Consider the following 27,997-nt stretch of genomic DNA (forward strand, 5'->3'; position numbering starts at 1 on the left):
TCTTTTAGTTTTATTTTTTTAATTATCAAGTAATGTCATTTTAGCCCTTTACCATGTTTAATATTTTAACCTTGACTAGAAACAACCCTACAGTTTTATTTAAGGGTGGAGATAAAATCATTAGCTACTGCTGACCATTTTCTTCATGTTTTTTAATGTTTTTTCCACATGTCCGTCTATGTTTCTTGTTAATAATAAACAAAGTAACAAAAGTAGTCAAAAGTCGAAATAATAAATAATTTGTTGGTATTTTGGCGCCATCTTTCGATTCTAGCTCGAAATTGCAATTTTCTTGTAATAACTGCTGTGACATCTTCACCTACTCGACAACATTTAGTAAGATTGTAAACAGATTAAAATGTCACTAAAATTTAAATGGCATGGAGAAAGTGCTTTAGTTTTAAAAGATCTCAAGACAAAAGGATAAAAATTCTGCACTCTAAATGTAAAATGAAACCGAAATATATAAAATTAAAGGTTTATTTATTTAATAAAACTAAACGTATACCAACCACGTATATTTTATTTAACCAGATTCCACTAAATTTAACACTTTACTTACTCTTACACCTGTACTTTAATTAGTTAAAGTCAGCATGTTGTGCATTTTTTAACGCAAGGGGCTAAAATCCACTGGTGTACCTTAACATAAGCAAAAATCTTTCTTTGATGTGTTCTGCCCAGGTTTCATATATTTCCCAATACCAACTAACAATCATAACATTTACAAACATTTGTTTCGTATGTGATTATGCAATATTAAGACACAATGGTCTACAGTTGTGGTCAGAAGTTTATATGTGCAGATCATCGGCATGAAGGTCATGCTTGTCATGCTAATTTGGAGAATTTAATGATTTCTTTAAACAGCATATATCTTAAATGGCTATAAAAACAAGAACTGGGTACACAAGTTTGAATTGCTTTCTCTTTTCTCTAAGAAAAAGAAGATTTTCTGTAATTCACACAGGGTCAAAAGTATACATACAGCTTTATATACTTTGACCACATATTTTGGTGGTCATCAGCAAAAGTCTAGCTGGATATTTGATGACTCTTCTTGGCACAATTTCATTTAAATTGTCTGGTTTCCTACCATGGACCAAGCTTTTAAGTGTGGTGGACAAATTTTCAACAGGGCTGAAAGTCAAGGTTTTCAAAAGGCCATTCCAGAAGCCTTCCAGTTAGCCTGCTTTGTCCATTCAAAAAATCAATTCTGATGTGTGTATGGATCATTGTTCTATTGAAGCACTCAACTGTATCCAAGTTTTAACTGCTTAGCTGTTAATGTGAGGTGATGTTGAAGACTTTGAAAGTAGTCCCCCTTCCTAATTATTCCATCCACTGTACAATGGATCAGTACCACTAGCAGCAAAGCAACCCCAGCACATGATGCTACCAGCACCATGCTTGACAGTTGGTGCATAGTTCTTAGGTTTGAAAGCCTCACCTTTACGCCTCAGACATACTTCTGGTCATTGTGGCCAAATAGTTCAGTCTTTGTCTTGTCTGATCACAGAAGCTCTTTCCAGAAGGCTTGTTCATTTCATTTAAGCTTTAAAGTATTGGTTTTGGAGCAGGGGCTTCTTTCTTGGTGAGCACTTTCTCAGCTCATAATGATGTAAAACTTGCTTTACAATGGACAGTGACGCCAATGTTCCAGCAGTTTCCAGTTCATGGCACATTTAAGCCTTTGTGGTTCCTGGATTGTTTCTCACTAACCTAACCAATTTCCTCTCATCTGAGGGTGGCAGTTTGGGTCTTCTTCGATACTTTGGCAAAGTGTTGATGGGTCCAAATAATTTGTACTTACAAACAATAGTTTGAACTGATGATCTTGCAATTTGCAGTTGTTTTGAAATGGCTCCAAGAGACCTTCATGACTTGTGTAAATATTCATTTTTCTGAGTTTTATTCAAACAAACCCTTTTTGTGCTGGCAAAGAGAAACAAAGACTAATGGGGCCTCATTAGGCCTCATTAGGCCTTGTCAAGTTAAAAGACACAGAAGAACCTTTACCACCACAAAAATTAAGTGAGTGTATGTACATATTTAAGCCAGTATGCATACTTTTAACCCTGTGTGAATTACACCCAATTCTTTTTTTTCTTTTTTTTTAAAGTCATTAAAGATCTATGCTGTACAATCATTCCACTCTGGACAAAGAACAGTTCAAAGAAATAATTTAAAGCCACCACATTACCCTAACATCCATGCCCATGGATGAGTTAATGTAATCTTCTGACCACAACTACACGTACTTGTACCAAAGAAAAATAATTTTTGAGACATAGAGAACATGAAGTTTGTTTTTTTTCCTTCATGGTGAAATATTTATTTAAATTCTCTCCACAACCCAGCACAGATTACAACTTCTCATTTTAAGTCTAAGCTCATCTCACAAGTATTTCACACTCAGGAAGCTAAGCAGTGCGTGTACTGTATAGTCACGGATTTCTCACAAATCATCTAGAACGAGTTATTACGGTTTAGCCTGCGGTGGCATGCTTGCTGTTGTAGTAATTTCGGTGCTCTGTGGTCATTTGAGAGAGTCTTTAGTTTATATTTAATGCCCTGAGCAGCACACACTACTGCAACTACACTGACTGCTTTGCATGTGATCATGTGAGTATGTGCCAATCTGCACGTGTTAATGTGTTGCTATTCTGGATACAGCAAGTTGGAGAACCATGCAGCGTTTTAAAATTCAAGAAGGTTGTGTCGCTCCCGCGTCGTCCTGCATCAGAGTGAGCATTTTTACAAACTAAAGAATCGTCTCCCTCTTCAGTTTAAAAAAAAGAAACAGCTTCTTGAAAGCTGAAAGCTGCACTGAAACAATGCAAAAGAAAAACCTCCGACCCCGCCTCCACCTGTTTTCATGGAAGACTGGATCTGTGATAAATCGTAATTCTTGGTATTTAGAAGCCCTCTAGTCACTGGCACATTGTCACAGAGCACCCCTGAATCCAATAAAAAATAGCAGTTCGAGCCTTTAGTTTCAAATTTAATCTTCCACTAGACTTCTTTGACAGAAGCGTAATCGAACAGTGCAGCATGCATCATCTGTTTAAGGTTGCCCAATTCATGTGTGAACACTGCATCATAAGATGCTTGAAATACCCATTTAGATTAAAACAAAAGAAAAAATCATCCTGTTTTGCAGCATGTTTTGGGAAAATGTTTACATCAAGTCAGTGACAGGATATTTGTTAGAGTCTTAGTCCCCCATAAAACAATTCATGCTTCTGGTGGTCTCTGAATTTGTAAAGGGTGAGGAAGGCAAGATCGCTGAAAGAGCAGAGCCAGATGAAGGGGAGGACTTCATGAAATAGACTTAAATGAGAGGGAGAGAAAGGTAGTTTCTTTTAGAAAGGACAACATAGAAAAAAAAAACAGACTGGACTAGTCGGCTAACATGCTCTCCTGTCTGCTTTACAGTATATAGCCCTCCTGGGTTTTTTAAAATATCATAGCCTCATGCTTTTTGTCTCATACACACACACTCAAACACACACTCTCATCTTTATTTCTAAACCCGCATCTTCCTCAGAGGGTGCAGCTACAAGGCATCTGGTTGGAGGGCCCATCTTGGAAGCAGAAGGTGACCTTTGCCAACTATTCTCAGGTCAATCCAATGTCAGGTGATGGATTAGTGTACATCCATAAAACCTGACGAAATCTTCAACCAAGCACAACACCTGCATTGAAGAACCTCACACACCGTCCGTTTCAAAGACTGGGAAAACCGTCCCTTCGTCTTCTCCCGTTTCCCCTCCTGGTTTCTCTCGTCCTTCCTGCTCCTCTCCTCCTCCTCTTCCTTCTCCCCCCTCTCGTCTCTCTTCTCGTTCTGAGGCACACGGGTAGTCTTGGGACTGGGACTGCGGCTGTCCCAGTGACTCCGTTGACAAGCTGCGGCTAGACAGGATGCTACTTAGGCTGGACTGGCGGGCGCCCCTGGGGTGGGTCTCAATTTCAACGCGAACCTCAATATTCGTTCTTTCCCTGCGGTCACAATGAAGAAACACAGTGGAGTCATTATACAGTACCGTCCAAAAATATTGCCATTCCATAGTGCACTCCAGTCGGTCCAAAAATCATTATTCAGCAGAAGACATCAAGCTCACAGAGCAAGTCATAAAGAGCTGTCATTGGTGATGAGACATAGTGGCACACAGAGTCCTGACCAAACATTATCGAATCAGTCTAGAAATGCATTTACAAGAAATACAAGCAAGTACTTGCACAAGTACTGTTTTAAAAGCAAAGACTGATATACAGAATACTGTGGTGGTTTGCTTCAGTGTGTGCATTTGTCTATTTGGTTACTGCTCCATTAACTTTAAGGTGTATCTCCTGAACTCTAATAGCAATATGTAACAGCTGCCTTATCCCACTGACTAACAAGTGGTGGTAATGCACCAACAAATGCAGCAATGGCCCAGCCTCCGCTGCAGAAGAGGACTGCTTGAAAATAAACAGAGATGGGTGCTTTTCATTTTTCTGTTTTGTGCCTCCTCACCTCCTCTCTACTCCATCCACCTGCCGCTGACGTGAAAATGAATCTAAGCATGGTAAAGGAAGTCTGAATACCTAAAAGGGTCTCTCAAAGAGGGAGGAGTGAGGAGACAGGGTGTATCCTCTATGGAAGTCAGACTATACGGACCACGGGGAAAGTCAGACTTAGCAAATACATGTTTGTAAGACTAACAAAAAATGTATATACACAGCTATTCTGGTGTCAAGATCCATGGAGTGTTGACCCAGAGTTTTGTCAGTTCTTTATTCTTTTTGGATTTTTAAAGTGGTTTATGTTAATAGTGTTTTTGTAATTTCTTGGTCTTACAAGTTATTTTGATCCCTGGTTTTGGTTCCCTATTGTTTTGTTATTTTTGCCTCTACTTCTTAGTATCGATGATTTTAGGTTTATTAGTTCCCTTTAGCATTCCTGTCCTGTTCCCTCTGTCTCATCTTTGTGTTAGCCTTGTCTGTCTGCAAGTTAATCTCTTTATCCGGTCCTGTTCTGTCTCTCCTCCTGTTTAATTCCTGTGTTGTTCTCTGTGTCTTGTGTCAAGCTCAACTTCCCGCATCTCGTCATCTCTGATTTGTTCCCGCCGTGTCTCCCATCTGTCAGTGTAAATAAAGGCTAGCACTCCATCATTTTTCAAGTTTAAATCAATGATGCCATGAAAACTTTTATGCTCATCTAACAAAGATAATAAAATGCAGCGGCCGGCTGCTGTAACAAAACAGATGACGCAGCTGCGCCACAGTGACATTACTTTAAAATGACAGCTCCGTAGCGAGGTTGGACTCTGCTTTCTTGATATGTTCCACTCTTCCACTCACATCTCAGATTGCAGTGACTTCAAGCCAAACATTTTTTTGATTAACTCTGAATAACTTTTGTTTGCTTACAAGAAAAGTTCCACAAGATATCTTTAATTTAATTGTGAGAGCATACGTAAAACCTTTACACACAATACTGTTCAAGTGGCAAGTTATTTTATATAAACATTAATGCATCAGTCATTGGACAAACAAGTTATTGAGCTTAAGTATAGGCATTAAAGCAGGAGAAACTATAAATGGCTGCTTTCAGATATTAAAGTCCTGTGTAAAAACATGTAAACATCTGAGGAAACTGTAAAGGCAATATTTACCTTAAAGGAATCATTTGCATCTCATCAGTCTTGTTATCAGGCACAATAACCACCTTGCAGTCAGACTGGCTGTCCTGCTGGGTGTATCCATGGCGTTTTGTGGCTTCATCCAATCCCGCATATCTATCTGGCTCTGGCGGTGTGGTGCTCGTACTTGGGAGGTCGCCTACTTCCTGTACACTGACTCGAACTTCTTGGACGCTGGTGTTGTTGAGTGCTGGGTTGTTCTGACCCGTCCAGTGATCACTGACTACATGAGAGAATAGAAGATCTATAAGAGAAGTTGAAACTTCATCAGATCGGGTCAAAATTCGGGGCACAAATCATAACCGACTACTCATGTATGCCTTCATACGGTCAGACAGTATCCCTAACCTGAACTATAGACTGATTAAATCATTGATACTCACAGTTGGCTAAGTCTTCCAGCTGGATTTTGTGTGTTTCAGGGGGCTCACTCTGCGGTCGACACCAACCGTTCCTACAGAGTGACATGGGAACGACCCCATAGACATAAGTCAGCATTAGCGGTACACCCACACCTGAAAGAAAACAGCAAAGAGTAAAGACCTCGTTCTTAACATATTTTTCATAATGACTTTTCTGGACTTTGTGCTTAATGTTAATAATCATATAACCGAAATGTCTTTGCAATGGTGAAGCACTGGATTACAGATAGGCCCATAAGGGTTTTTGAGCATTGTCTTGCCTCTGTGCGCTACGGTAGTGCATTTGAAATCAAAATATGATGATATGATCGATCTCCAAAGGTTGATTCTGTTCATCTGGACGTAGTGTTTTCAGTGGGAGAAACGTTTCCTCACTCATCCAAGTGACTTCTTCAGTCTCAGCTGACTGCAGGTTTCCCCAATCTTATAAACAGTACATTTGACCTCCCAGCCCAGTGTTCCTTCAAGGGGCTGGTTTCAGTCATTATGTAAATGTACTGTTTATAAGATTGGGGAAACCTGCAGTCAGCTGAAACTGAAGAAGTCACTTGGATGAGTCTCCCACTGAAAACACTACGTCCAGATGAACAGAATCAGCCTTTGGAAATTTACTTACCTGGATGATTGAGAATGCATCAAGACATGATATGATTGATTTTCAGACTTTTGGCCTTAATTGAAGAGGTCAAAAGTATTGCATTATATTCTATTTTTACACAAAGTGCCCCTTTAAGGACTTCAGTTATTGTCTTTTTATCATTATCATTATTATTATTATCACAACAACAACACAAAACAAACACAAGGGGGAGCCTTTCCCGCTTTACCCTGGACTGGACACATTCAAGCTGCCAGGCATTTATAGACACAGGCTTGTTTTTTTAAGGCGTTTTAGCCACAAGTAACTGGAAAAAATTAGGCATATAGAGTGGACCTATAAAAGGAAGAAATACTCATTTTCTCTGAAATTATATCCTCATAATTATTATGTTCTTTAAGTGAGTAACATTGGTTTCCTTCCAAGCTTTTCTAAAAATAATTTTAGTTGCAGACATCCAGGCAACTGGATCTTCCTTTAGTCATCTATATTATGTGCTGTTTGTAAGAAGCTGTGTTTTGCTCTATTTTAGCAATAACAAACTTTTTTTTAACTTTCCTATTTCGTCCTTTTGATCATGATCACCATTTATATATAGGATTTTATGCTGTATATAGTATTTATTATAGGAGGCAAATAATTAGAAAGAGAGGTGAAATGTGTTTCCTGGTTAATTACTGTTATTAATATGAACTGATTATGGTGCGGACAATTGCGCAGTAGACACCTAAACAAAAAGTGTCTTCTTTGTTACATTTGTGAATGTAGAGATAAACAGAAATGTTTCCTTAGAAGCACTAAAAATGTGCAGTACATACCCTGTCAGGATACAATAAGACAGTTTTCACAAAAATAGATCATTAGTCACTCTTATGGATCGACTCATCATAATAGCAGAGCAAAATTAGAATGTTGCAGGGCACAGCTGCGCTGGGAAAGTCAAATTTTATTTAACGAGCTGCACTTCTTTCGATTGTCCTTCGTAACCTTCACAAAAGTGCTTTGAATAAAGCCCAAGCTTGGTGACCAGCAGCCTCCCTACGCTGTGCAATTATGCAACCTGTGATTGAGACAAGAGTTTGAGAACACAAAGAAGAGTGCCAGCCAAACAAAGGGACATCATTAACACAGCGGGAACACTGGGGCGCTATTGACTCAGCAAGAGGGTGAAACCAGGGCAAGAGGATGAACCTGCCAGCCAAACAGATCACACAGGGAGAGGAGTGAAAGCGAAAGACAGTGTGCGTCTGTGTCCAAGAGAGACACACACAAAAAAAACAGAGTGCTTTGACTCAAATATGAGAAACAAAACAACAGTTGGAGGGCAGTGAGAGCACAAAATAGAAGATGTTTGACAAAACACATGGCGGAATGAAGTAAAAAATGAAGTAAAAATGGCTAAAGAAACTGCACAGTATGCAAGCACAGTAGTACATGCAGGGGTAAGAGGTAAGGTGACGAGTACAATGCGGCTAAATGTGTCTTTGAGTTTGTGTGCGGCAAGCGAGGACCAGTCAGAGTGGGGTACAGTTATGGCTGTGACACTGCAGGGGAAAGATAAGACGCTACTGAAGTCTTACGAATTTCTGTCACGGCTGGGACTGTTACCTAAAGTAGCATGAGTCACTGAAATGCTATTTTGCACTGTGTGTGTGTGTGTGGAGCAATGAAATAAAGTGGTATGTTTGTATACAGAAGCCTGGCTTGTGGATATTTGTATGGCTGGCACTAAACCCTATGCAGATTGCTTGGCTGCATATTCAGATCTGTAGAATTTATGGAAGAAATACAGCAGTTTAGGAAAAATTCTTCACTGTCTTGCTGAGTTATATAGTTATATATATAAAATAAACTGTGCAATACTGCATAGAGGTAACACATGCAGCCTTATTAATTAAAAGTCAAGGATGAGTTTAGAAAACAAATAGATTTATGATTTTTGGGGATTTCTTTTTTGTTTAGCAGGATGTTTTAGAGCTGCTGTTAGGTCAGACATATCAGTGTGAGCTAACACAGAAGGCATCAGTATCAGTCCATCATCAAACTTTCAGGGTGAAAGCAAAAATACAGTCATGTAAAAAAGAAAGTTTTCACAGCACTCTATGCTCTAACTCGCATCAAGTACATCCTTAATGCTTTTTATAAAAAATAACAGGGAACGTAGCAGCCGGGTGCTGCTAGTCGAACACACTTATCACCTCTGTAAAAGCAGAAGTTTTGGCAGTTTGCTGGTTTGAAGCATTCGGTTGTATGTTACCACAATGATACAACCTTCCCAGGAGTGAACACCCCACCAAATTCAACCAAAGATCAGGCTGTGCAATGATTAGGAAAAGTGAAAAAAAAAAACAAAAAAAAAAAACAAGAGCTCCACCTCAGGTTTGTAAATGTTAATGCACATGACCGTACAAGTAAAAAAAAAGAAAAGACTAGTAAGAAAAGACTAGAAAACATGTAAATATAAGAAAAAGACTGAAAAATGTGGTTTGTTAGGTAGGGTTACTGGGAGAAAGTCTTTCTAAACATCTTTCTAAAAAGAACATAAGAGCACATAAGACCAAAGTGGAGATGCTTGGTCATAATCCACAGCAGCATGCTTGGGAAAACTAAACACAGCATTAAGCAAATCAACATAAACACCTCATAGCAACTGTTAAGCACGGTGGTGGAGGCGTGATGACATCATTCAGTCGCTGAGTCAACCATGAACTCCACTGCATGCCAAAGCACTCTAGAGTCAAATGTGGCAGCTAAAACTTGGCTAAAATTGAATCATGCAACTGGACAATGATCCCAAGCAGAGCAGCAACTCTAATACAGGATGCCCAAAAAAGAAAAGAATCAGATGTTGAAGTGGCACAAAGTCCAGACCTCAGCCTGAGTGAAATACTGTGACAGTACCTTAAGTAAGCTGTGCATAAACAAGTGCCAGCAAACTTCAATGAACTGAAGCAACACCGTAAAGAAGAGTGGGCCAAAATTCCTCCACAATGATGTGAAAGACTGATACAGTCATACAGAAAGCGTTTACTTGAATTTGCGACTGGCAAAGATGTTTCCACAAGTTACTAAATCATATGGCACGCTCAGTTTTTGAATGGACTGAATGTATTTTACAAAAGGTTTACTTATTCCTTTCATTTTAGGTTTTAAATTGAGTTCATTGCATGGTAAAAGATGAGGGTTCGCTCCTACAGTTCTTACTCTGATCACTGAGGAAACTATCCAAGATGGCCCAGAAAGAGCTGTGTGCTAGTCAAACTCACATGGATCATGTTAATATTTAGCAACTTTTCAAAAGTGACTTTCTGAGCATTGCCCTAGAAAAACTCTGACAAAACTACATCTTATTATATCGAAAGAGAGCATCTTAGAGCTCCAAAGGGGATACATTTTCTGCAGTTTTATCCATTTTTTTTTACTGAAATTCATTCTTTATAACACAAGATCAACAACAATAACATTTTGCCCTTTGAATTTTCTCTCTGGTTTGCAGGATAAAAAATGTAACATTACTATTATATGTTCCTTACCCACAGTGACAGCTGCTATGACCGGCGACACAAACACTGACATCATCACCCCACTTGCCACAGTCAAGTAGTGCTTACTTCCTGAGATATTGTTTTTCTTACAACGACCATGGACCTGAAAGGTAATAAACAGAGCACAAATCACATTACTGAAATTCAAAGTGCTCCGAGTTTTCATTTTCTATCTCTGCAGCCACTTACTCATGCCCAATAACACACACACACACACACACTGCAGCATGCCTGTGAAGACATTATAAGACACACCATGGCTCTGAGAAAAAGAAAACTAATCATATCTAAGGGGATTTCATTTGCAGCTTAATTTCCCTAGGATATGTTTTTAGTTTCTAAGGTAAGGTAAGCTTTGATCTACTAGTCACATGTGAAGTGTAGGGTAAGCAGACATGTTATTGCTATAAACAGCATAAAACAATACATTGATATACAGCACAAAGTTAACAAGTTACACAGTGTGACATGGGCTTTACTGACCTTGCGGCCCATGTAGATTGGTATCCCCACAATGATGACTGGGATGGCGATGCCTGCTATAAGGGAGATGACCACAGGTGCTCCGAGCAACATGCCCACCTGCCACAGTACCTTGCGGGTTTGAGACCATGGCTTCTTCCCCCAGAATGTACATCCTGAGGGACTGAGAGACAAAGCAGACACATCAGGAGAGATCAGTTACTGTAAAACAGCAAAAGATTTGGTACAGACATTCCCTGCAGACTTGGTGATCCCTTACAGTAACTCCCTTTTGATGTGCAAAAACAAATTAAATTCCTGTCAAAATGAGCGGTACTTTATTTTAAGACTTCAAATAAATGCCCTCATAATCATTTGCTATAACCAACAAAGCATCATCATGTAGGTCTGATGTCAAATAAACCATTTTTGATATGCATTCCTTATTATAGTCCTGCTTTCATTTCCTGAAGTGCAATCATTTACTACTTATAATTTATTCAAATACTCATTTATCATATTTAACCATTTACGTTTGAGAAATCAGTAAAACAAAGCTGCCTGGATTGGTTTATCAGCAATAGCTAGTCTCTTACTTAAAATATGACTGGCTAAAAAAGTCTATTTTGCCTTCAGTGTCACCTTAATCTGCTACCAGCCTTTGGCGCTGTGGTGTAACTTTTAACTGTCTAGAAGAGCAATACAATGTGATGAGTGCTGTCTGATTTTAATCAAGCGGAAAAATAACTTTTATAAAGAACACAAATAGCAGCCTTTGTTTTTCTCAAAGTATGCATTTAGGCCACTTTGGGGATTTTTAAAGCATGAGTGGGGGAAATTATGGTAAGAGATTATGGCTGCGTTATTCTGAACTCGCTGTGAGACGTTAAAAGCTTTGCCATTCTGTACAACATCCACTGTAATTTTTTATATGAAAGCCAGAAAAGACTGAAGGGAGAGGAAAGAACAAAGGAAGCGGGGAAAGGAAGACAAAATTAAATAAAACAAGGTAATCGGAAATAGTCGGTTTCACATGACAAAAAAAACCCACTTTCATTAAATACAGTGCATATTAAGTATCCAACTACAGTGTATTAATTTTTTTTGTTTAATCAAAGTTTAAATGTAGCACTTTGTCTTCCTTTAGAAAATAATTGGTTACCCTGTATAGGGCTATATTAAGACAGAGTCGATAATAATATATATTTTTTTAAAGTCAGGTTAGTTTTTAATCGTATGCCTGACAATCTGATTACCACGCTTTTGTGGTTTTTAACTGTGTTAAATTATGAATAAGACACAGGTAATATTCCATATATTCCCAATGACATTGTTCAACGTATAGCTGCTACTGCAGGATGAGCATGAACCAGCAGGGGTTACAATATGCATTGAAATTAAGATTAATGAAGATTATTTATATAGAAACACAAACAAATAAGAGCTTGAGAAACACAGTCTTAGCTCGACTTGCACATTGTGCTGATTTAGGAGTATGGAAGGAGAAACACTGGAGGTGAATAACTGATGTCAAGTCAGCAGTGACTCCCTTCCAAGAATGTGAAAACAAATGAAAGCTGAGATGAACCATTTAAACTAGCGCAGCTTCTAAATTATGAAATACGGGCACGCTTCCCTGACTTGCACGGTTTTTATCTCTGACTAGCTACTGCATTGTTGATGCATTAGCAGTTGTGATGCACTGAAGTCGACTGTTTTTAGGATGAACTTTTGCCATTGAACATCCCCCTCAAACATTTTGCAGCTACCAAAACCGATGACGGTTGCTTTTGTCTGACCAGCTGCTTATAACTAAGCCTAAGAAATTCAAACCAGGCGATGTTCAGCATTTTTTCTAATAGAAAATATCATCATCATGCTTCTTAGTCTGTTAACTTCCAGTTTTACCAAGGCTTACAGCTATACAGTCAAGGTCCTGGTTTTTCGTCCTAGCGTTTTGAGTTAGTTTTTCATGGTTCTGTCTTTGGTTTAAGTTCATACTCTGGATTATTTTGTTCTGAGTTCAGTATGTCCTTTTGCTCCTGAGTTTTGCTTTCTGCAGTTTCTATTTGTTGGTTTCTTGTTTCATTATGTTACTTCCGAGCCTCGTCTTTGTGTTTTGTCCTGGGCATCCCCTGTGTTTAGTCCAAGTTGTCTCCCTGCTTTGCCTTCTGTCTGTGTCAAGTTCACATGTCTTAGTCCAGGTCAGTGTTAGTCATTTCCTGTTTTATTTTGATGACATCTTGTCTCTTGTGCTTTCTATTCAGTTCTACTTCCCCTGTCTAATTATCTGAGTGGTTTCAGCAGCCCTCCCACCTGCCACCTGTTTCCTCGTTACCCTCTGTGTACATATTGTCTCATTTTTACCTTTGCCTTTTGTTGTGTCCTCCTTCACGGTTGTGTTGTCTCTTGCAGCGAGTTCCCTGAGCATTCATAAATGTAGTTTTCCTGTTTTCCTTGTTTTCTGACTTGCATTATTTTTGCACTAAGTTTAAGTTGAACAAAACTGCTTTTGGTTTACCCGTCATGTTTCCGAGTCCTGAGTTTGGGTCCTACTCCTGCCTGCTACACAGCCAACCTTGACATTAGAGTAAGCATTTAATAGGACTTCTGGCTGTAAGTTTTCTTGTTCTTGTGAGTTCAGCATGAACAGCATACCTGAGGTAGTGCACGTCAGTAATCTCCTGCATACACAGCCAGCAGAACTGACAGGCACACACAGTGCAGTTCATACGGTTACAGCTGCCATCATTGGTCTTCATGATGTAGGCACCACAGCGAGGGCATGCTTTGATTTCCTCTGCATCTGCAACGGAGGAAATACTTCAGCTACTACACACTTAACAAGCAATATCTATATGTCATCGTAAAGGAACAGTTAAATTTTTTGTAGACATGCTCTATTTTGTTCAGAAAAATATAGTTGGAAAGATGAGACTAAAGTGGAGAATATGTTTACTAATAATGCACAGTCCAAAATAGTCCATCTACACAAACACCTCATACCAGCTGTCAAGCACGGTGGTGGAGGCGTGATGATTTGGGCTTGTTTTATAGCCAAAGGACCTTGGCAGCAGTTATTGAGTCAATTATAAACTCCTCTGTATTCTAAAATATAACAGAATCAAATGTGAGGCCCTCTGTCTGACAGCTAAAGCTTGGCTAAAATTGGATCATGCAACTGAACAATGATCCCAACAACGGCAGCAAATCTACAACAGGATGGCCGAAAAAGTAAAGAATCAAGGTATTACAATGTCCCAGTAAAGACCTCAACCTGAGTGACTGTGGCAGGACTTTAAGAGAGTTGTGCATAAAAAATAAAAAATGCTCAATGACCTGAAGTAACATTGTAAAGAAAAGTGGGTCAAAATTCCTCCACGACTTCTAAAAGAATCATAAAACTAAATGGAAAACTGTTTAGTTTTCAAGTTAGCTAAAGTTATTTCTACAAGCTACATCATGGTATGTACTTATTTTTTCACCTGACTGCATGGGGTCCTGTAAAAGCTTACCACCCTCCAAAAAACACTTGTTTCTATAATATACCAGGATGTGAACCAAAAGTGACGTAACTTTTCCCAAAATGAAATGTTGCAATGTTACCGTAAGTTACTGGCTCTGCCAAATTTGATGGAAATTATGGAAGAAATTACAGTACAACCATGACAGGACTTCAGTCTGTAGATAACAAACTTATCTGTTTGACAGATAGATAACAAACCTATCTGTCTAACAGACCTGAAAACCATACAGGCCTGGAAGTACTCGTGGCAAAACCAGGTAGACTTTTTCAAGTGGTTGTTTAGAGCAAAGAGGCCCACAAACGACTCGTAGCTTCACTTAATCACATGGCTCCTGTCTCACCTCCTCCAGGTTCTTCATTGAAGACGTACAGTGTAGAGGCATCGTTGCCGCCTGAGGTGTGGCGGGCTCGCTGACGCCGGGCCTGGTCGCACGTCTGGTTGGGGTGCCACAGCTGCCGACAGTGGTAGCAGAACTCTGTGTCACATCCCTCACGGCCACAGCTCAGCTTGGGACACTCTGCACAGCCGTAAGCTATCACAGCATAGCTGAGGAAAGAGAGAAACTACAGATAACAATGACAGAAAAATATCAGACGTTCGGTTGGCTGATGGGGATTCTGGGGGACGGCTTTCCAGAATTGAAAACCTATCATCTGATAATAAACAGATATATGATAATAACAACAATCTTATTGGCTCCATACCCAAATATGACTTTTAAAACTTTGTATCAATAACTAAATAAAAAAATAAGGCAGTTTGGTCATGTGTGTGTGCTTGTTGTGTTTTTTTAACAAACATTCATTTAGTGCAGTGTTGACTTTAAAGTTGTGGTGGTTTTTCTTCTTTGTTGGGTTAGGATTGGGGCAAAACCTACACCTCCCTCGTTGCTAGGAAACTGCAGATTATGTTAAAGTTATGGGCACTTGATTTTTTTTTTTAGCCTCACATTTGTTACATAAAGTCAAATAAGGTTTATGAGGAATGGAGACAGTACCATCTCCATTTTCTGATACAGGCATGTTCACAAGATTATGTGATTTAGCTACAACCAAAAAATAAAAAAAAGTAAAAGCAATCTTAAATAATCTGAATGCCTCTGGGAATCAAACTCTGCTGTGAAAAACGAGGGCTCTGACAGGCTGGCATTTCCAGCTCTGAGTGGTTTTCTGTTTGTCAGACAGGCGAATGAATCAAACAAGCTGAAGGCGACACAGGCAAGTTACAGCGTTACCTTGATTCCACTACGGTGTCAGACCAGATTTGAAGTGACTTTGATTCTCTAGTCCAACATGTCTGGCTGAAGAACAAAGCTGCTGTTCATGCATAAAATATTTCTAGATACCAGTGAATATCCTGTATCCATGAAACAAGCAATAATTGGATTATTTATATTGTGTACAAACTTCTACGCTTTGTTATACAGAGAAATTAGAAAGAAACAGCTGCAAAGCCAATGACCACTTTAAGCGATTCTAATTCTACTTTTTATATTTATATATGCACTACACAGACACACGCACATATATATACAGTATATATAAAATTCAACCATTAAAACAAATGTGTATGTTTAGGAATGCAAGGACATAACTGTAATTAATGATTTTGTGTGTGTTGACAAAGCCTAACACATCTAAAAATAGTCTGCTTTGATGAATAATTTGTGTCTGATATGGGTAAGTCAGCTCATTTAACATGTTTGTGTGTGTTAGCCCCAAGGAAAATCCTCTTAGAACAAAGGAGTGCTGGAAATCAAAAGTATTAATTGCTGTTCACAGTGGCCACACTTAAATATAATACTGTGAATTTCAGAAACGTATAGACCCCCTACTCTGACATCATAAATGTGTGGGGTGTGTTTCTGTAACATGTTGGATTATGGTTATAAAATAAATTGAAGCCCAGAGGGTACTTTTAATCTAGTAGAGGTTTTTTGTTTTGTTTTTTTACTGAGACATCTAAATAATTCCTACTTGTATTACACATGTAGATAAAACATGATCAGTTGCCCTCATAGACCCAAGTGTGTGTTAGACAGTCACACCTAGGGCAAAAACACACAGTTTTCACACTCTCTCTGAGAGTCTTTCTCCCAACATTATCTTCAGCTAAGCTTCTGTCACTAAGACCTCAGGGAATCTCTGCATATTGGGAACATGGGAATGCACCAATCATAACTGTTAAAGACCAGTTTACATAATTAATCACAGCTTCAAAGTCTCTTTTATGTGAGAAGTGTTATTCACTGTTATTCAAAATGCCATTTTGCACACTCGTACACCCTTCTAATAAATCAAACGCAAAACACACTGAATTTGTTGTAGATATTTTAAAAACAGGATCTCCTGTTTCTCTGCGTTATATTTAATTCACCACTGTGTATTGATTTTTGCTCCTCTCATTCATCATCACTGAGCAGCAAGTACTGACAGACTTTCACTGAACGGGGTCCTGAGCCCTGGCGCGTACGTGCTTTTGACCACAAAATATCCACTGAAAACGTTGCACACAAAAAAATGGACGCACGTCGTGACTTCCCATCAGCCCCCCTTATCCAGTTACCCATGCATGAACATTAAGCTGATATAGCAAGGGATCAGTGTCAGTGCCAGTTCTGAACAACAGAAAAATAAAGAGAGCTGATTGACGCCAATGTCAGCGGAAAGAAAAAAAATACATCTTTCCCTCGTAAGATTTACGACGACATCAAGGATCGATTTTGTAATGAAATCATATTGCAGCTGAGCTTTGCAGCTCAATGAAAGCTATATTTCAGGCAGTTATTCTGAGGGAAAAAGGGTAACAATACAATGGTGCCATAAATGTTAAGCACGTCACTAATAACATTTTAAACCGATTAAAGGTGAATGTTTCTTACATCTCACTAAGGAAAATCTTTTAGGTATTTCTGTTTGAGGCCTCAAAGAGTAACTGTTACCAATACGTAGAGGACTGGTTCCTTTTTATTCACAGTCCATTCTCTTTCGGGATCTGCAAAATATATAAACTGCAGCAAACTTGGTGAACTATGGAAAAAGCTTTAAAAATGCTGCCAATTATCCTTTTAAATCTAAGTCAATTATTCTGACAGTGACAAATGCGTCAGTCTTGTGTTTTACAAAATAAAGCCGGCGGTGGGATGACAAGAATTTGACAAGGGCTGCCACATTGTAGTGCTGGATTAGCTCTAATGTTTTTTTTAATAAGTAATTAAATTGTAGTGGATTGTTGCTGTGTCAATCATGTCAATAAAAGGCCTATTTTTTCACAAAACAAAGTCATTATTGTTAATTTCCAAAATATTATTCTCCCTTCTAATTAACAGGTTCTCTTTATTAGATATAAGCAATAAAAAAACAAGATGTCCTAGTTGTCCTAGTACGCTTGAAACTGTTCTTGATGCCTAAAACAGCCTGTTGGTAGATGGTATCAGTTCACGTCTCACCTGCAGTCAGGCGCAGGGCACCAGCGTGTATCTGGATCAGAAGCCAGAAAACGCCTCAACTGGTACTCCTCAAACCTTTCCAGCAATGCCCGGTCATCCAGAATGGCACGAACATCCAGAGGTGCCAGTGTTTCCGGGCACTGCGGGCACGCGATGCCCACCCGACTCTCCGATATCTCAATACGCAAGTACTGGCGTAGGCAGTCAGAGCACGCCCTGTGAGAACAGGAGGTGAGTCGTGGGAAGTGGCAGCGCGGTTGACTGAGCAGGCACAGTGGGCATTCTTCTAGGTGTTCGTCCAATAGCTGGTCCTGGCTGGAGGAGGAGAGGGACAGGACATCGGTGGACACCCGGCTGACCCCACCCACGCACTCGACTGTGGCAGCGCTGTTCTCGCCCACCTCAGCCAGTGATGCTGGCGGACCTCCTCCTTCTCCTTTTTCTGCTCCAGAAACTCTTGATTCTCCAGCCTCTTCTGCTGTGAGGTCCTAAGAACAGTTATAGGATATGGTGATTTACCAAATCCAAACACAGCACGCTTATGAGAATGAAGGGCTCTTAGAAATGAAGGGAGTATTGGTAAGTGTGTACATAGCTGGAATGCTGTAATTCATTTGGTTTCTTGGCAACGTCATTTGTACAAATGATCAATTAATTGTACAAACACACTAATGGATTTGTTCAGTAGCAGCGCAGAACAAAGCAAGCAAACGGGCATGGCTCTAAAGTTAATGATCAATAGCTTTGTCGTTTTTCTTTCCACATTTTCATCTTCTGACTGACAGAAGGATAATGATCATGTATGAGCTACAAATTTCAAAAATAAACGCAAATTTCAAAATGGTATACATATATGCCAAAATACTCAACCATACTCTACCAAAACTTGTATAAACCCAAATAAAGAACTCCTTCATTGCTTACGCTCACTCCAAGCAGACGAAGCATCAATCTTACCTGTTCTGGATGCTCGCTTGGGGTCAGGGTAATGGCCACCTCCTCTTTGGGACAGGCTTCCACAGGCCTCTCCGCCCTTGGCTCTGATTTGGGCTTTCGGCTGAAGAAATTTAGGAAGCTCAAGGGCCCAGTCTGCTGCTTGGGCCTCTTCATGGTCTAGAACTAGAGCGGGAGCAGCAGCTGAGGAGAACAGGCCAACGACCATGAGCAGGATGCAAAAGCGATGTTAGAGTACGTGTGTGTTTGTGTGCGGGTGGGCGAGCACAGTGCGCTCTCACGGCTCAGAGTCTTGGAGCTGGACGGCTGCTCTGTTGTATGAGGGAGGGTGAGTGGGTGAGATGGAGAGAGAGACGACGGGGAGGAGGTAATCCCTGCCTGAGGGGAACATCACCGTTTTGGAGCCTTTCCGAGGCCTGATCATGTGGTTTACTTTGTCTCTCTTCAGTCTTCCTCCTCCACCCACACAGAAGTCTGAATTAGTCCTGAACTGGTCGACTGTTGTTCATCATTTTAGGCTTTTTCTCCACTGTTAGCAGTCCTTCAACCTGGAAACACAAGTAGGTAATGACTATATTGCACAGCAAGAACTACAGACCTTTAGATGTGCATTTTGGTTCACTGGATATCAATTTTCTAAAAATAACATTACAATAATAAAATAAATTAAGAATATCTAGTCATAGCTTCTAAAAATTTGTTTTACACAATGAAAGAGTTTGTCCAAGGTAAAATATTACAATAGAATAACTAGACTCTATATCGATTTAATTATCATATTTATGTAAATAAAGATTTGTCCAACCTCATCCCATATGGAAAAGATATATATAAATCTTATAAAGTTTGTATCTGTCTTGTGTGAAACTTGTATGAAAAGCATACAAGAGTGAAAACAGATATAAGATCCCTTGAAAAATTATATAAATGAAACTTGTATGTTTTGGATACTTACTAAAACAATAAATGAAAGTAATGAGAAAGTGGCCACTTTCATGAGTAAATCATATAAGCCTTACATGATTCACTATATGAAGCAAGCCAAATCTGATGCAAGTCTTTTATAAGTTTTTTCTATTTCTTTTCCATATGGGATAGCTTAGATGAAGTACCAAAACCTGTAGCTAAGAGTCTGTCTCCTAAAGTCAATCCTCTTAAACTTCAATGTTAAAATCCCAACTTTATAGCAGAAGCCAGCATGTTTCTGGCCTGGAACAGAAACATGCTTTTAGTTTCTATGGTTAATTTCCCCCTTTGATACAATCGGTTACAATTAGTTTAGATGACAGTATATTAAATGGTTTTATGACAATCTTTCTATCAGCAGTCCCCAAAGATTTCAGGTCAAGTCTCCCTGTCATTACTACAGGCATTCCACAGGTTTTCATTGCTAGATGTCTTTTATCCACCGTCTACAGTATAATCTACACCTCCTAAATCTTGAAACCTATTTTTATGCAGATGACACTATCTTATATGCCACTGGGTCCTTCTTGATTGGGCTATTGAAAAATCCAAAGTTTGCATTTCAAAATTATCTTATGAAACGTAAGCTTGTTTTTCATTCTGATAAAACCAACTGAAAACTATTCACAAGGTCACCAAGGTCAGTATCCACCATACAGTCCATATTAAAACTCTCCAGTGTCATATAAAATACAAAAAACAAATATTGGTTCTCATTAACTGTTGTATTAGGTACAATTTTGTCTGAGCTTGATTATTATTGTAGTGATAGTTTATATGGATACAATGACAGGTCCTTGGACATTTTAGGATTAGCTGTGCCTCTTACTGACATTAAACTTGGAAAAAAACAAATGGAAAGACTACAAAAGACTGCAAAGCTACATTCTGTGATTTCATAGCAGCTTTTTAAAATATGTTCAACTGTATGCAACTGTCCTTGCACATGCTTTTCTTAATTTCTGAGCGCCTATAATGTGTCCTTGAATTTTCTGCCTGTCTACTAGTCTGTGTACTCTTAATCTGTAGATGTCATTTGTACACAGGTCTCTCTTGAAAAGCGATCTTGAGTCCATGAGACATCCTGTTTAAAATACTAATAATAACATAACACCAGTATTATAAATGGTGGAGTGCTAATCAGGCATGAGACTGAATGTAATTTACATGAAACCAAATCAAACACATTACAGAGATCTGATTTAAAAAACTGATCATCAATAGTGTTGGACAAACAGCTATTTCAAACATAAGGTGTGTCATTTTTACTCTCGAATCTCTGCATGAGATACATTTAAAAATGCAAACACATGGAAGGGTGTTGTCTGCACCATGGCCCGTTTGTCATATAGCCCAGACAAGCAGTGAGGCCATTGCTATGAGACACAAAGAGCAGAAAGATGTGAAACTTGTGACTGATCAAACAAAAAGGACTGGGGGAGACAGGAGGGTGAAGCAGTAGAGAGGCGGTGACAGACACCACAGACAACTCATTCTGCATCCATTAGGCAGCAGCAAGCTTTCATAATCAGCCCCAGAGAGCAAAGGGAGCATGAGGTGATTCATGAAACCCCAGACCAATTAAAATAGCTGTCTCCATGCAACTACATCAAATCAGACCAAGGAATATGGACTGAAATGTGATATGATTATAGATCATCTATTTCAAGCTCCCCAGTGTTGCTTTTAGTATTTTTTTAGTTGTGGAAAACAGTAAAATGTATGAAATCTATCTATCTCTTTGCTTGCCTTATCGTTATTATTATTAAATCAAATTCAATGACTACAGGAGTTGAAGTAATTCTGCAGATATTATAAGCTTCATCATTCTTTAAACAGAGACATACAAAGGATCTGCATTTCTGATACACTGAAGTACCTAAACTGCTCTCTCCCTCTCTGAGACCAGAGTTAGGGCTATACCTTTATTTCATTCGTGTTAAATCAACATGAACAGAATACCCTTTTTAGATCATTACTGTATATGGTAATTTAAGGGTAAAGAACCAACATTCTTGCCCTTTGAAAGTTATCTCCATATACTGAAGAGTCATGTTAATATTTTAGATATATATGACCTTAGTGTACCCCTCTTCTGATCTTCCAGCAGGATAACACTTCGTGTCACAAAACTCAAATCATCCCAAACTGGTTTCTTAATTATGACAAGGAATTTACGGCACTCAAATGGTCTCCACAGTCATCAGATCTCAAGATTCGTTTTGAATGTGAAGCCAACAAATCCACAGACAGTGTAATGCTACGGACCAAAATCTCTGAGGAATGTTTTCAGGACCTTGTTGAATCCATTAAAGCACTTCTGAAGGCAAAAGGAGATCCAACCTGGTACTAGCAAGGTCTACAGAACAAAGTGGCTGGTCAGTGTAGATGATAATTGTTGGAACCGATATTCCAATAAGAACTACGAATGTTGTTTAGAGTTGTCTGTAAACATACTCACATTTGACAAAGTTACAGCTAGTGTCCATCCAAGTCGTCCAGATTGCTTACTGCCTTGGGAATTCCCTTGAAGAACCCAAAAAAGATACTAAATATGATGGTACTTTTTCAAAAATCTTTTTCAAAATCATTAGGAAAAGCTTCAGATCAAGAACCACCAGGGTGTTTTGTATTTCAAATTAGCTATCCTTTCTTCAAAACCCACCAGTTTAAAGAATTTGGAGTTCAGAGGTATAAAATCTTTACTTTTGACACATTTATTTAAAAAAATCTTTACTACTGGTCCTCAAATGGCTTGAATTTCACATGGATGCCTTTGTTTGCTCTACAATAAATATTTAAGTAAAGCAATCCAGTGGAAAACAAAGCAGCAACCAGCTCATCATTTCTATATCCAGCTATGTCCAGAGTCTAGTAACACAGTTCTATCCTAATATAGCATCCCAATTGTGCATCCACTTGAATTTCCCCATCATCCGTATTCTGTGGGGACTGACCTTCACCAAAGCACCAACCTCTGCGATGAACACACCACTGAGCTGCTGTTTATTTATAGAAATAATTCCCACAGATGAAAACATCAAAAGCGCACATGCTTATATGCTCACGTACATATAATTATGCAAATGCAGACACTCAAGCGCACGCCGGCAAACTGATGCATGTAGTATTGAGTGTTTTTAAAGCATAGCTCAGTGGGTTTGTTGCTCTACACTATGAGACAGATTGCCAAGCAATTAGACAACACAATTCACTGCCTAACGACTTAGATAAGTTGTCACTGTGAGGAAATGAAGTAAAGATGAAGAGATAAGCAGGCAGTGCCTTTGTAGAGACTGCTCATTTGAGATCAGATTGTACAGAACATTATAGCAACAAGAAACAGAACATCTCAAAATCTAATTGACTAGATTACAGCCTAAAACCACATACTGGATTTCTTTATGGATTCATTGAAGTACAATTTCTGATGTTTTACTAGAATAATTTACCTACTTATATGTTTAACTCTTTTTTGCATTAAGATAAGATAAGATAAGATAAGATAAGATAAGATAAGATAAGACTTTATATACTATACTACTATATACTATATATATTATATATATAGTGATTGTAAGTAAGTGTCTGTAAAGTTTGCTGGGTTTTGGCTCCAAATGACTAAATGTAACTTAGTGCTGATTCATGCTGCTGTCAGACCTGACAGGGATTTTTGACCTCCGGGTTATTAGGATGAGGGTCATCCCAAGTTAGCAGAACTACCAAGAAGATTTTCAGTCTAGTTATGGCTGAACATTCAAGAAAGGCAGTTTTAATATTGCATGAGTCTCTCAACTAAGTGCCTTAAACTTAAGTCACCACTGAGCTGCAATCCTTCTGGGTATCTTGGTTCTTTTTTTTCTCTTGTTTCTCTTGCTTGCTTATGTTCTTTTAATTAAATATCTTCTGCAGTCCAGCTTTCCAAACTACAGAGCATCCTTCAACTGTAATGCATCATGATTTTGAAACAGATCTCCCATCAACTGAAAATACTGACATGCACATGCACACACTTACATTTACCCACGTCATCATATATATACGTAACCTAATTATGTGGATACACAGATGAAATGGCCAAGAAGATGCTGTCTGTTTTCCATGATCAGTTGCTGTTAGAACAGGGTCAGAATTAGTACAAACTGCTTTTCGGATCAGCTCAATGTCAACAATACCATCAAAATCGGACAGATAAGCATGATAATAATAACTTCATGAGGTTCATGTTAGGGAAATGTGCATTACATGATACACAACAAGATAATGGGAGAAATTTCATTCAAGAACGTCTTCAAATCAGGAATCACATGGTTCCAGTGTATCAGAACAAGCATATGAATGTGACTGTGACACTGTCACACACACAAACACAACTTTGACCTTATGTAACGCATGCCACATATAGTTTATAACATACATACTATATCTACATATACTCTAAAGAGATATAGTTAGTTAAAAAATTATTCATTTTAAATATTTCAAGTGGAATAATTAGATAACAGAAATGAGTGATGTGGTGCTGTTACCATGGTGAGATATTCACAAAACTCCAAAACCACTGCAGTTGTAGTCTCTGTCTACTGACAATACACTCAAGCACTTTTTTGCCAAGCTGTGCATCTCTCCTAATAAATGAAGCAACAATCCAACTCTATACATATTGTGAGACAAGAAGAGAGAGAAGAGCCCTGCTGTCATCTCTCAGAAAACTCAGGACAACAACAGTTAACACAGAGATGCTGTCCATAAAGAGTGAGCACACACTCTCTCTTTGGTCCAGGTATTATTAACATGTTGTCTCTATTACATGTATTATGAGAACAAAAGAAAAACAAGTCCCCATTAGGTGAATCAATTAATTTTCAATTAACTCTGTTTTAGCTTAGGCTTTAGAGAATTGGCATTAGAAAGTTTGTGAAGCTGAAGTATCTATAACCTGCACTGTTTTCACGGCCAGCAGGGTGCGGCTCCTCTAGCTTTCACATGCTGCTCTAAGAGGATATCCTCCAACGTATTAACATCAGCACAGAAACTGTGCACTGGGGGCTTCATGGCATGGGTTTCCGTTATACCTAGAGTGTAAGTGGATTACCATTTGTTAGTAAATCGCATTAGCAGGCTCTTCAGTGTGATAATATTAATCTTAAGTGACATTCATTTTTATTCATTATTATTATTATTTATCATATAATATTACTTATTTATTCATACTTCATAACAAGTTCATAGGATAAACCACCTTTCATTTATACCATTCTCAAATCAGGTCTTTATAATGTATGTAATATAGTTAATGAACAGAATAAATATAGTCACGAGAATTAGTCAGTGAGTTTATACGATGACAACCAAGTTGTGAATCACACATTTGGGATTCAAAGTTCAAACAGCAAAGAGACTGTTTGAATAATGCCAGTAACTAACAAAAAAACGGAATCCATTATGAATCTTTTTGAAATAAATAACATGCTGAAATCTCACAATCTGTCAGTACCATTAAAGATTTAGAATCTTCACACCACAAAGTATGAGCGCAACCAGAAAATGTGAACCATAACCTGCTGTTATGTGTTTACTTAATCCATCTGAGTACTTAGGCGCCACAAGTTCAAAGCACAACCCACTATAATTTTCTCAGAGCTCAGGGTACAAACAAATCACAATGAATTAACTCCCATTGGAGTTAATCTATATATATAAAATTTTCAGAAGAAAAATAACCAATTTCGGTTCTAAAAGAAAAATTCTCTGTAATCCATGAAAGTTTCTAAGAAAGTAATTACTTACAAATCAAACTTTTCAGCCCATTTCTTTTTCTTCATCCATAAAAACATACCGTCACCTGTGTATATTTGAGCTGTGAGGAATGGGTGAAAAGGAGCTAGGATCTTAAGATGATTTAAACAAGATGTCACCTTGTAACCTGTTTAAACTCCTCACAACTTCCTTTTTTAGCAAGCCAAAGGAAGTAATACTGTTAAACTGCCCTCCTTTCATGTCCTGTCAACGCAAAACAAAAGCTTAAAACCCTCATTTTAGTCTTAATTCACAGCAGCAAACACTGATTTTTTATTTATTTCAAAGAGGCGAAAGAAAACGGATCCCTCCGGCACAGTATCACTGGACATTATTACATAACATACTAAGGCATGTGCAGGAGTCTTGTATTGTTACCCTCTGACATGAATCAGAATCATGAATCATGCTGATTCACACCGCCTTTACTGTGACCAAAAAGAGTGACACACACTCACACAGTTTCCCACAGAAAACACACGCGAGCAAAGTTGGCAAGGCTGTTTTACTGATACATGCATAAAAGGTCATCCCATTTGTCCTCTGCAGCTTCAGAGGAGCTTTACAAAGATTAAAAAAAAAGTTGTGATGATGTCAGATGTTTTTGACTTTGAGACTTTTTATCAGAAAGTCTGTGTTGCAAACTGGCAGGGAAGGTCACACAAACTGATACTGTTAGTAGTGATGCAGGCCATCTGGGATGCGGCCTTTCTGAAAAAAAGAAAATCGATATCTGCTGCTTCTCTTTTTGACCATTTTCTTGTGAGTTCCCCAAATTTATTAAAGCACAATAAGAAATTACCTGAGTAAAATGTCTAGATATGGTTTAAAATACTCAAAATATTTTATGTTTATCCCAAATGTGCTTCATTAATGTATACACAGACTACAACGGAGTCACCTCAGGGATATATAGAGAACTATAAAACACTTCAAGGGAGTAATGATCTATTGCTGTGCCATTTGACCTTTTCAGCTGCTGTGGGTCAAAAGAATGTCGTCATCAATTATACATCATACAATTACAGTGAAACCACGAGTTAAATGTTTTTAAATCATGCCCCCATGCTATTTTTTATAAGTGAGCAAAGGTACACTTTGTAAAAAAACGAATTCACTGTTCTTAACTCTGACTTCACGAATAATTACCTACAGTTAGCGTTTATAGTTGTTTATGCCACTCCACCTCTAACAGATGGGATTATTACACAATCAGGATTCTGCCCCAGAGCAGCTTCCCATCCTCTGAAAAGCCAAACAGGGAAGAAACAGAGCACTTTTTTTTTCAGAATCCTGTCCTCTGCATGAACCTTGCTGTCACAGCCATTATTACAGTATCTTCTCGCTTTGGAGGCGTTTTCGACGATGTGACACCTGTTAATAAGCTGTTGCTATTTTAAATAATAATAATAATAAAAAGAGTGAAATAAATAGTAGTTTTCAGACGGATGTTGAGTTCTGCCTCTGTGGAGGGAAGCGTGATGATACACCCTATTAAATATCCCTCCACTGGACAGATGCCCGCATCAGCAATGCGGGTTTCAGAGGCATGAGAGTGACCTCAGCCTACCCACACGTAGACACACACTGGCGCGCGCACTTAAGCGCTCCACGGCATCCCTGATCAAAATATTGAGCTTCTGTGCCATGCGGCGCGTAGCGGACAGTGTTAGTGACCTGTGAAAACCTATAGTCTACTCGACTGTATTGAATAACCGCATGCAGCATAGGGGATTTAGTTTGATAAGACATCATATTATTGTTGTAGAATTTTACAACACTGTTAGACCATGTCTTCTAAATCCACGTTAACTCTCTGACACACATGTTTAAGCACTGCGGAGTTAAAAATGATGCCGTTATACCGCAATTACCTTAAACTACTCAATAATATAAAGTATCGTTTTAAGAATAAACCACGGGCCTGCGGGGTTCATCTTGGGAGTGCATCTGGAAATTATATGAATGAAAAAAGCGGATTATTATAAGGCAGCCGTGCGCAAGTACCACTCTTATTGGGGTTATTTGGGCATGCTGACAGAATATTTGAATCATTTAATGAGGATTTGTCCGGAGCATCAGTATGCTATTGCAGGGAGTGGCATGTCAGCCTACGTATTCGTATTCACCTCCACCTCCACGTACCCCACACGGCCACGAGTGAAAAACACCAATAAAAAAGGGTCTGAATGCGCATCTGAAAGTGTGTCAGGGCAGCGGATAAAACGCACAATAATTTCTATTACGTAAAGGGTATCTTACCTCTCTGCACGGCGCCTTCTCTCCTCGCAAGCGTAGAATCGACAACTGGCTCCTCCCCTCGAGGACCAAACAGTAGCACAGAAATCTGCACCCCACACCCACCTCCCTCCACTCCCCACCCAGGTCGCCTCCTCTTCACTGCCTCACACAAACCGTGTCCGCCCGACGGAGCTGCAGAGAGGGGGTGGGTATTGTGGTCCGGTCCTGTTGAGAGGCGAGCAGAGGAAAGGAGATCCGCAGTGAGGAGAGGCTTCCCTCTTACAGCAGCTGCCTGATGGCTTTTCTGTGCGGTGGCCTGGAGGGGAGGCACACTGCAGAGATGCGAGC

At 39.0% G+C, this 27,997-nt stretch overlaps 1 protein-coding gene across 3 annotated transcripts; it reads right to left on the minus strand.

Annotated features, from left to right (window-relative positions):
* Positions 1–2,305: 2,305 nt before the first annotated feature.
* Positions 2,306–27,996, minus strand: LOC146371619 (E3 ubiquitin-protein ligase RNF19A). 3 transcript variants are annotated; one of them, XM_084954338.1, is made up of 11 exons: positions 27,671–27,995; positions 22,071–22,135; positions 18,647–19,191; positions 17,690–18,177; positions 14,582–14,787; positions 13,373–13,520; positions 10,736–10,898; positions 10,241–10,355; positions 6,071–6,202; positions 5,661–5,931; positions 2,306–4,002 (listed from the first exon to the last, which is right to left on the minus strand). In XM_084954338.1, exons 3-11 carry the CDS (start codon positions 18,797–18,799, stop codon positions 3,714–3,716), a joined length of 1,965 nt encoding a protein of 654 aa, XP_084810464.1. In that variant the 5' UTR covers positions 18,800–19,191; positions 22,071–22,135; positions 27,671–27,995; the 3' UTR covers positions 2,306–3,713. The 3 variants fall into 3 exon arrangements, with proteins under 3 accessions (XP_084810464.1, XP_084810465.1, XP_084810463.1); XM_084954339.1 differs by lacking the exon at positions 22,071–22,135 and having other exon boundaries at positions 5,661–5,910; positions 27,671–27,996; XM_084954337.1 differs by lacking the exon at positions 22,071–22,135.
* Position 27,997: the final 1 nt, after the last annotated feature.

This window comes from Perissodus microlepis, chromosome 15 (assembly GCF_051167445.1).
Source record: "Perissodus microlepis isolate ML-2025 ecotype Zambia chromosome 15, ASM5116744v1, whole genome shotgun sequence".
Taxonomy (NCBI): domain Eukaryota; kingdom Metazoa; phylum Chordata; class Actinopteri; order Cichliformes; family Cichlidae; genus Perissodus; species Perissodus microlepis.

Excerpts from the sequence above, each read along its gene's own strand:
- LOC146371619 (XM_084954337.1), bottom strand. The coding sequence starts at position 18,799 with ATGAAGAGGCCCAAGCAGCAGACTGGGCCCTTGAGCTTCCTAAATTTC. Across the intron at positions 13,521-14,581 it reads CAATGAAGAACCTGGAGGAG|ATGCAGAGGAAATCAAAGCA; the intron begins GTGAGACAGGAG and ends CCTCCGTTGCAG. Across the intron at positions 4,003-5,660 it reads ATGCAAATGATTCCTTTAAG|GGAAAGAACGAATATTGAGG; the intron begins GTAAATATTGCC and ends TTGTGACCGCAG.